Below are 10,669 nucleotides of genomic sequence, written 5' to 3'. Positions count from 1 at the left end.
AACAGTTGGCCCTTACTGGAAGGTTCTGTTCGACTTTCCTGGCAATTCTTTATTCCTGTGAAGAAGTTGCACAGTGAATTCCTTGTTAAGGAATAATCACTTTTTTCTCTCTTGCCTATGACTGGCCGTTTGCAGGTCCTGCCCCTGGTTTCACTTGTCCCCAGGACTTCATTTTAGGGGCGGGACATTCCTCCTACCTCCGCCCACCCCAGCCTGAGCCTGCAATCAGGACCAATGAAAGCAGAGCACCTCATCCACTCCGGGACTAAGAACACAGAGTATTTAAGAAAGAGGTTGCAGGAATGGGCTGGGAATTGCTTTTGCTTTCTCTGCTGACCATCACACTCTCATCTGATCTGGGTCAGCACTGAGCTGCCGAGGGAAGGGGAAAAACCTCCCAGACTTCCTGACACCACCATGTGCTATGGCAAATGCGCTCGATGCATCGGACATTGGCTGGCGTGGCTCGCTGTTCTCTGCATTGTAGCTAATATTTTGCTTTACTTTCCCAATGGGGAAACTAGGTATGCTTCTGAAAACCATCTCAGCCGCTTTGTCTGGTTCTTTTCTGGAATCGTAGGAGGAGGCTTGCTGGTAAGTTGTTTGGAATTATTATAAACTTAAAAAATTGTGAACATGATGTTTTCATGGGAAGTTTGCCATAACGCATATTGCCAAATCCAGTTATTTTTGTTCACTCTTTTAAAAGCAGATTATACAAAACTGAGATAGGTCTAGTTGTATTCGTTTTATTAGATGGTCTACAAAACCCTCTTTCAACTAAAAGTGAGTTACCTTTTTTGCTAAATTCTCTTCACAGCTAGAAAACAGATACTAGCTTTTAAATCAGATTTGAAAGACTATAGAGTTTCTCCTACTGACGTGGGCAGTCATTTAACATTTGCCCTGGAGTGCTGAGAGGATTCGGCTGGTTCTTTCTCTAAATCAACAGTTTTGGACCCAAATTCTCTGCTGTACTTTCTCAGGCATCTGTGACAGAAAAAGAAAAGAAAAAGAAAAAAAAAATAACGAATTGCAAGTGCATTGCTATTTAGAAAGAACTAAGAATCCTCTCCTTTATGTAAGCTGGGGTGTGGTGTCTAGGAAAAATCCTACAGTTAACAAATCAGTGTCTGAAGCTAATAGTGGAATGTGTTGTTTTTTCCAAGGTTTGTTTTTAATTGAAGTGAAAGGAATTTGCCCTGCCAACCTAGGAGCTGAAAGTATTAGCTTCAACCACAGCATGGAAAGAATGTGACACACTTGAGTTTGCTACATAAAATGGTGGGATTGAGAATTTTTAAGATAAATTTTATGGAATTGCTAGTATCACACAGAATATTTTTCTTAGTCAAGAAAAGGATTTTAAAACATTTAAACTTAATGCACTCATTATGGTATGGCAAAATTGCTTTGAATGTATGATAATTGTTATGTTAACACAGTCATTTGTCCTTAATATAACACTGCACTTGTTTAAGCTTCTTTTGATGTTGAACTCAAAGTATTTCATGCTTACTTTATTTAAAGATCTTTATTGTGGAACTACAACCATACAATCATATCTTCAAAGAGTCAGATTACATTTACTACAGAGTGCTTTCATCTCTATCATTTACAAAAAAATGTTGCAGTCATTCTATGAAAGATTTGTTGATATTTTCTATTTTCACAAGGAAAACAAAATCAGATTTAAAGCTAGGGTTTATGAGCTCCAAAACAGTTTGCATCTGGAACTATGTTATGAACACATTTTATTGGTTATTATCTTACCCCTCCCATACTTCACACTTACCATAAAGAATGCCTTGACACATTACATGAAAACAAGCAGATACTACACATAGAGGTTTTTCTCCTCGTGGTTTTATATTCTTGGAGATATTTGGTCAGCCTAACCCAAAGCCATTCAGTACTGTTCCAAAGAAATACATTTTACCAAAAGATGCTTGGTCTGACCCTTAGGGCCCTGGGGAAAGGCAATGACTTTAATCTGCTCGTTGTCTAACCAGATATTCCTGCCAGCATTTGTCTTCATCGGGCTGGAACAGGAAGACTGCTGTGGCTGCTGCGGTCATGAAAACTGTGGCAAGAGATGCGCGGTAGGTCGTCTGCTCCGGTGGGGAAAGTGGCTCCTTAGGGGCTGTGTGGCACGCCATGCTCACTTCAGGCGCTCCTCCTTTCCCTAGATGCTGTCTTCTGTGCTGGCCGCTCTCATCGGGATTGCAGGGTCTGGCTACTGCGTCATTGTGGCAGCCCTGGGCTTAGCAGAGGGACCACGGTGTCTCGATCACTCTGGCCGGTGGAACTACACCTTTGCCAACACTGAGGGACAGTAAGTACTTGTTCCGTACCAGGCCGCACATTCTTATCCACCACATGTGCTTAGTGACAAACTGATCGAACTAAAAAGGCATTAGCCATGCAGTCATCTATCCACTCGGCCAGGATTATCACAGTGACTCAGGCACGGTTAGGCAATGATGTGTCAGATGGCTGCCCAGGCTTTCTAATGGGTTTGCTGATTCGGTTCTCATGATGGCCTGATGGGGCAACTTCCATGGTTGCTCGCATTTTCCTGAGAAGGAAATGGAGACACAGAGAAAAGCAGTGACTCATCCAAAGTTCTATTGCTGGAACATGGCAGCCAGAATTTGAACCCAGTTAGCCTGGCTGTAGAGTCTGTGCTCACATAGTGCATACACTCTACCAGAACAATTGGCTGATTTTACTGTTATGTAAGAGAATATTATGGAATCTTTATAGAATATGGATGGAAATTGAATAGTTGACCAAAGCTCAGGGAAACTCCTACTACCCTCATATACGTATACTCACATATAGGATAATAACATACAACATGCCCTTTATTGAACATGACCAGGCTACAGAAGACAGGTCTTAATCACAACTTTAACATTAGGATATTTAAGAGGCCCTGTGGCTTTTTTGTTGATACTTATTTCTTATCCATTATTGAGAAAATAAGAGAAATAGCTAATAGAAACTAATGTACATGATGATAAATGAATGACACCCTTCCTTGCATTTTGGAAGGGTTAGTTACTGATACGGAACTAGGGCTGGACATACAATGATGAACAGTCTGGTTTCTGCTTTCATGGAGTTCAGACTTGTGCAATAGACACATAAGCCCCTGGTCGAGGTTAGGGGCCCTTCTCCTGGCCCTCTCATGCATGGTTTACCTGATCAGCACACTTGTTGCATTAAGTTTGTCTAGTGTCCCTTCCCTTCGAGGCCTTGCTTCTCCAGGGCAGAGATCACGTGTGTTCACTGCCATATTCCCAGCCCCGGCTCAATGTCTAACTCGTATTGAGGGCTCAGAAGTCTTCATTAAGTTTTATGTTTGTCACCGCAACAAAATCTGGGTTTAATTCCTAATTTTGTGGAATGGCTCTGACTGAAAGAATGTGGCATAGGCCATTGAATTAATCCACTTCTTTTTTTGTGTGGCATTTTGAATGAAAATGCCACACAAAAAACAGCTTATGAGACATCCCATTAGGTGTGGTCATGTGTTAGGAGTTTGTCTTTTTATCCACAGGTACCTCCTCAATAGATCCACGTGGTCCCAGTGCATTGAACCCAAGCATGTTGTGGAGTGGAATGTCTCTCTGTTTTCTATTCTCTTGGGACTTGGTGGAATTGAATTCATTTTGTGTCTCATTCAAGTAATAAATGGAGTGCTGGGAGGCATATGTGGCTATTGCTGCTCTCGCCAACAGGTAAGGACCTGTGTGAAAATGTTGAAACCCAGTCCTGGGTATTCAGTTGCCATAATGCACAATTGTGTCATCACCAGAAAGAAAAAAAAGGCCAAATCAAACACTGCTCAACCTACCAGTACTTATTCCTGCACCATCTTTGCAGCAAAGCATTCACAGCATTCAGTTTTGCTCTCAATCATCAGCTTCCTTGAGTGTCACAGTCACTGAGTTATCTTGTTTTTTTGTGATCGGCTCTGTGTATACAGGAAAATGCCACTCACAGACAGAGGGTCCCTGCAGGAGCTAACCCACGGCCCCTTTCATGACCCCTGCCCTGGCTGCAGAGACACAAAAGAAAGCTCCTGTCTTTGCCTGATCTCCTGTTCCCAGGGAGTATACACAAATAATAAGCAACGTTCATTGCTCCAGGCCCTGGACTAAACCCTTCCTTCAGATGAGACTATGACTCAGAGATGAAGCAATATATCTAAGATCACCTAGTCAGAGAGTAACAGGCTTCACCCCCTGGGTCATTTTATGCCACCGCTCTTGCTCTTAACTTGTACGCAACACTTGCTGTCCTGTTGGGCTTTCTCAGTTCCTTCCTAATAAGGAGCCTCGAAAATGCATAAACAGCTAGGCACTGAGAGTCACTAGTAGTCTTTGAAGAGCAACTCATGAAAGCCTTTCACTGTGAAAGAAAACCAGGAAGCACTTGTTTCCTGGGGATATGATTTCAGAGAAAAATATGCATTTGTTAGTAGCGGGGAAAGTTCTTATTTCTTTGTCCTTCTAAAAAACATATTATTGAATTGATGGAAGTCCAGTTTTGGTCCAGTTTTGGTGGGTTTGTGTATGTCTTATTCTATAAAACAGGATTAGGTAAACAGAAATTCACTGAACTTGTATTTTTCTAACCATTTGCTCCTGTGGTTCCTGCTCTCTTAACTTGCTTTTAAAATAAGACAAAACCTAATGAAAACTAAAATCCCATTGCTACCATGAAAAACTCTGCTGCAAATAAATGGAAACTTTGTATACTTTTTGAGGGAAGTTCAAATTAAAATCTAGTTTTCCTTATCAGGCAAGTACAGCAAGATTAATAATTCCCTTGGTCGCTTGCCAGATTTCCAAGAAAACAACAGAGTGGGAAACTTTCAATATGGAGTTGTTTCCAGGCAATATGGTTGGGGAGAGGCAGAGAAAAATCCTCTCGGGATTGCTGTAATGCAGCCTATCTTTAGCCTTGAATTTTGCAGGAGACAGAGTTTAAATTAGGTGAGGCCCCACTAGGCTTCAGTGCTTGTGCATGTTGGGAACAGGCAGAACAAGTCAATCACCGAAATTGCTGTAGTCATTTGGCAGAGTGCCCCTCTCCTCTAGTGGGAGGAGCAAATAGTCCCGCTGGGTTTCCCATGCGAGTTGCAATAGAGATGGCTTCCTCCTAGAAACAACAGTGCAGATTGGCTACCTTTGTTTATAAGATAAAAGACACTTTCAAAGGGCAAAGTTTTTGATGTAGACGAGTTGAGTCTGTAACTCAGTAGCATCTCATTGAAAAAGATACCCACATTTAGCCTCCGCGGTGTGAAATTTCCACAGCATTCTCTTAAAGCCCTAAGATTAAAAATCTACCTCAAACATATTCAAAGCCAACCAAGTATCAGTGAGGTAGTTTCCATGGCCCCTCCCTGCAGCTTTTACTCAGAGAGGACAACAGGTCTAGTTTGTTTAGGAAACATGTCATGAGCATTGCCTAAGCTTTCAGTGTTGTTGGCCCAAACTCTGCTCAAGTTGAGATGAGTCTGCTTTGTTTGCTTAAAACAGGAATTAAAGGACTGAAATGTCATCACTGTTTTTGAGCCTTTTGAACCTAATGAATATTTCATTTTCTTCACAGCGATATGACTGCTAAGAGATCCACCCCAAGACCGAACCACAGTCTTCCTTTATTTCATTGTAATTTATATATTTTACTTGTATTAATTTGTAAAACTTTGTACTAGTGTATCATACTCCACATATTCTACTTTTATAAGTGTGCATAAAGACTGGCATCTTCATGTGATGTCAGTGTTGGAACTTAGCAAAAAAACATTTTTTTGAAATGAAAAAATAAACCACACTTGGGAGGTCATTCACAGACTGAGTGACGGGTCCTCAGCATATCTGAGATAAACTCTGGCCTAAAGTAATGTTTTTGAGAAACATTACAAGGGTAAATATCACATTCCAATTAGTATTGTATATATATATGTGCATGCATTTATTAAATGAAAGATTTCTAGTTGCTTTTTTTTAAGACCATGAAGGAGAAAATCCAACAACATGAAAAGATGTGTTTTTTTCACTGTTTATATGGTGTTTCCCATTCATATGCCTGCAAATCACTAAGGGGCCTTTTTGAATTGTTTTGTGTTCTGTGAGAGACAGGGACTTGGTGGGAGAGGGAGACTGACAGAATGCATATACCCAGCCAAATGAATGCATCAAAACATGCAGTGTGGCTAGGTGCTGGGAGTTCTACCAGATCCTGAATTTTCCTAACACATGGAAGGTTTTTTTGTCCTTCAAAGACAAGCACTAAGGATCATGTATTTAAAAAGGGAAGGGATGGTTCATGGACAAGAAGAAAGGTGGGAAACGGAATAAAGCAGTTGATCAGCATCATGGGAAAATGGGGAGGAGGAGAAGAAGCCAAAGGGCCCTGAGGAAATACCCCCAAAACTTGCTTGTTTACATACAACAAAATAAAGGATTCAATACCATTTTTTTCTTTGTTTGGTTTCATTGTCCTTTGTTTAAAGTTGCTCCTTTTTTCTCCCCATTTTATTTTCAAGCTTGCAGGTTGTGCCATGCCCATGGCTGGGGCTTTGTGTCTTCTGGTTTCTTTATCCCACTTTCTCTAGCTCATCCTGTCCCTCCTTTTCTACCTTCACCCACTATTCACGCACTGCGGCTGCTCTGCCACCCCTTGGGGCCTGCACCCAGGTAGCTAACTTTCTGCTGGGCACTCCAGGCCTCAAGCTTCTGGAGAAGGCACAGACATTTTCTCTCTTCACATTTTGTATCTGTGGTACAGAATTAATCCCTTTCAAGAAACAGGGCTCCTCATCTATTGGGAAGTGTCTTCCAAAATTTTCTGCTTTTGGTGCTTATTGGCCTGGGCAACAGACAAACGAGTTAATAAAACTTCATTGGCTGTTAGACAGCAGCATAAAATAGTTGCTAAAGTAAATCAATATATGGGAATATTTCATCAACATACTTTTGAAAATTATACTATAGTTGTCCTCATAGCCAACTCCATTGCACCATCTGTAGATGGGAAGATCGATTATGTGTGATCTAGCAGCAGTCTGGTGAGTGGGCCTAAGGACTACTGTACTTTTGAAATTTGATTCTGATTGAAATGATATTTTGAGGTATATGCAACAGTTTTAATGTGATATGAAAATAATATGTGGTTCTGTGTTGTTGAGCAAAGCATGATCTGTTTTGCTGATACTACTATAATTTGTTGCCTGCAGGAAGGAAATCCTAAATTTGTATTAGAGGTTAATAAAAATAGTGACGTTTTTCCCATTCAAGTTTAACACCCCCTCCCAGATATCTATATGCCTCTTGGGAGATCTTGGACAAGTTAAGAACCCCTGTAATAGAGGATCCAAAAAAGTGGCATCATGATCAGCTATAAGCACATTTTCTCCCTAAATGTGTCCTCAGAGGAAATGGTGATAATAATTATTAACAATGATAGTAATAACAGCAACTATTTATTAATTTTCTTAAATGTGTCAGTTACTGTACTTAGTTTCTATACCTAGTATTTCACTGAAATCTCTTAGTAGCCCTAGTAGATGGTGCTTGTCTCCATTTTACGGAGTCAAAGCTCTGAGAGGTTAAGAAATCCGCCCAAGGCCATATCCTCAGCATGTGAAACAAGTATGATTCAAATCCAGGTCAGTCTAACACGAAGGCATGTGCTGTTCCAGCTGCTCCCCTCGGCCCCCACCTCCTCTGCTGCCCTTGTCCAGGTGCTGGAGTCTTGCCTTCTCCTTTCCACCCACCTACTAGGGGCTTTGGAAGGCCCCTAGGACCCTGAGTCATCCCAGTTCCAGAGCCCAAGCCTGAGTGACTCAAAGTTTCCCCTAGTTGGTAAATTCTTTAGGAGTAGATACAGCCATTGTCCAGAGGAAACGGCTTACACAAGTTACCGTCTATTTTAGTTGATTGTATTTATAGCTCATACTCTGGGTCTATATTATCCTAAACCCCTCAATTTGGCCAGAAATTCCCTCAGAGATTATACCAGAACAGCTCATTATCACCTGGCAACCTAAAAACATTACAAATTACTGTAGAATCTGTATCACCTGAATAGCACACATGGCCTCAGTGTTAGATAAGGTAGATGCCTCTGAGTAGCAATTTACCATAGTTACCAAACCCACAAATAATTATCCAAATAAAGGAATTTCTTGAATTGATATCTAAGGAACTGATGCAATGCTACCTGCACTACAGTTTGTTTCTTGTGTGTGTGTCAGGGGTCTTTGAATACATGTCCCCTGAGGCTTACCCATGGTGGGAACAGGTGTGGGGTGGGATTCAGTGCAGCTTTTCAGAAAAGCCACAGTCTATCAAGTCTGCACATCCTTTGTAAACCACCATTTTACTTTTAGAAACTTATTTTAAGAGTATCATCAAGGATGTTCAGTTTCCAGGGATAATTTTGGGAGTATTGTTTATACAAAGAAAAATGACAAAAGCCTAAATGTCCAACAAGGAACTGGGCTGATAAAATGTTGTTGACACAATAAAATCACATATTTATAAGTAATGTATAACATATGTATATATACACTAAAAAGTAATATTGATAAGATTCTGGGTGATTTTGTCTTGATTCATTTTGCTTACCTATAATTACTGAAGTTTCTACAATAAATTCATACTACTTTTGGAAAGAAAACAAAAATGGGCAAAGAAAGATTCAATCCTAAACTCAATCAGGGAGTGGTCCACAGTCTTTAAAGGCAACTCCCCAAATGTATGAGAAAACCATTGTTCTTGTGGGTGAACAAAGGAGTCATTCTAAGTAAACACTGGAGAATAATTTCCCTGCATTTAGGCGGAGAGATGGACCAGGTGAGGCTGGCAATAACCACAGGCTAAAATAAGGGGTGGCCACTATTCCCATTCTGCATTTGGGAAATGTAAATACACGATATCTACTTAGTCTAGCTACTAAATAAGATTTTCATAAATATCAACTACATACCTGTTTTTCCATTTTAAAAATGAAAGTAATGAAATACTTTTGCTTTATGCATTGGACTTTTATCAGGGCTTTTTGTAGTAGAGCCTGAATTTTCCTAACTTTTCTGAGGGTTAACAATAGCATGGGTTTATAGAATTTGGCTCAGCCTAGTTTATGGAAATGATCCAATGCATCTTAACAAGCAGAGAAATTGAGTCACCCACCTCAGGCTAGTACAAATTGTTCCTCCTCTTTTAACGTGAAATATTTTTGTGTGTGTACGTTATGATCAGTTTAGATATTTACTTTAATTACTGTAGTTAAAAAAAGCCTGCTCAGCCTTTCTGGAGCTGGATTTCATGTTAATTCCTGGAATCGACCAATCAGTCAAGTCTTTCTCTCTCTCTCACACACATACACACACACACATGCACACTCACACAAACACACACACACAGACCACATATACACATATTTTCCCATTGTACAGCAATTAAAAAGAACAAACTCCTGCTGCCTGAGACAACATGGGAACCTCTCACAAACACTGAGAACAGAAATCATCTACCCCGTCTCTTCCCCCAATATTGATGACACAATCCTGGACATAATCTTAACTAACGTAGCTAAATCCTTAGAACAGAGAAAGGGGTGATGAGTCCCCTTATGCAACATTTCCCACACTAGGTTTTTATTGCAGCATGATCGTTCTCCAAGAGGAGCTGTTTCAAGATGTCTATGTTCACAAGTTGCATCCTGCAAGTGGAAGACTCTGTGTCAAGCATTCCACTTGCTAATTCTCACCACACCCTACTCTGTTCCATGTGTATACATACCACTGACTTGGGTGCAGGGCTCAGGGCCAATTGCAATGGCTGCTAGGATCTCAGAGGTAGACGCTGCTTAGAAAGGTTGAAAAGCTAAACCAAGGTATCCAGGTTGGGATCCCAGTACCTAACTCTGTGTTGGTTAAGACCACCCCCTCACTAAAACAGTACCAGCTCTGCTGATTATCTCTGACACCTATTAAATGTTTAGCCTTTTAACATTTTTTAATCTTTTTTTAATCACATTTCACATTCAGAAAAATGCACACAAAAATGTATAACCCAATGGATTTTTCATGTGTTTATATCCATGTAACCACCATCTAGATCAAGATATAGGACATTTCTAGCACCCAGAAAGCTCTTTCATGTCCTCTCCCAGGCAATGTGCACCCCACCACCATTGTACACACCCTGGGGAACCACGGTTCTGATTTCTGTCACCATAGATTAGTTGAGCCTGTTCTTGAGCTTTATATAATTGATTCATAATGCATGTTCTCTTTTGTGTCTGTTTTTTCTCACTACATATTATGTTGCTGAATGTTGGCTGCCAAAACATCATCAGAACCATCTGTTCACAAGACAAAGCTGTGTATTGCTCACTGCCATCAGGGACAACACCACCTTGAAAGAGCTTTGGTTGTGCGTCGGAGAGGGAAGGAAAAAGCTAAATTTGACATTTTGATTCTGGTGTAAGATGAGTTTTTGATGTGAAGGTTGGAATAGGAGTGGCAAGGATTATGGTATGGTTTAGGATTGGTGGGATCAGCACGACAGTGATTTTGAGGTGAGAGATTCAAGGACTCTTGAGATGTAAACTGTTGATGTTTTCTATTGAAGAGATGATG

The 10,669-nt window shown here is 40.6% G+C and overlaps 1 protein-coding gene across 3 annotated transcripts; it reads left to right on the top strand.

Annotated features, from left to right (window-relative positions):
- Positions 1 to 290: 290 nt before the first annotated feature.
- TM4SF1 (transmembrane 4 L six family member 1) lies at positions 291 to 6,494 on the top strand. 3 transcript variants are annotated; one of them, XR_008996637.1, is made up of 6 exons: positions 296 to 594; positions 2,013 to 2,102; positions 2,190 to 2,335; positions 3,566 to 3,746; positions 5,629 to 5,824; positions 5,875 to 6,494. XR_008996637.1 is itself a non-coding variant. In XM_057499044.1 (5 exons), exons 1-5 carry the CDS (start codon positions 418 to 420, stop codon positions 5,732 to 5,734), a joined length of 720 nt encoding a protein of 239 aa, XP_057355027.1. In that variant the 5' UTR covers positions 291 to 417; the 3' UTR covers positions 5,735 to 6,494. The 3 variants fall into 3 exon arrangements, 2 of the variants coding, with proteins under 2 accessions (XP_057355027.1, XP_057355024.1); XM_057499044.1 differs by having other exon boundaries at positions 291 to 594; positions 3,566 to 3,766; positions 5,629 to 6,494; XM_057499041.1 differs by having other exon boundaries at positions 5,629 to 6,494.
- Positions 6,495 to 10,669: the final 4,175 nt, after the last annotated feature.

This window comes from Manis pentadactyla, chromosome 1 (genome assembly GCF_030020395.1).
Source record: "Manis pentadactyla isolate mManPen7 chromosome 1, mManPen7.hap1, whole genome shotgun sequence".
Taxonomy (NCBI): Eukaryota; Metazoa; Chordata; class Mammalia; order Pholidota; family Manidae; genus Manis; species Manis pentadactyla.
This window is presented reverse-complemented; position numbering and strand designations above follow the sequence as displayed.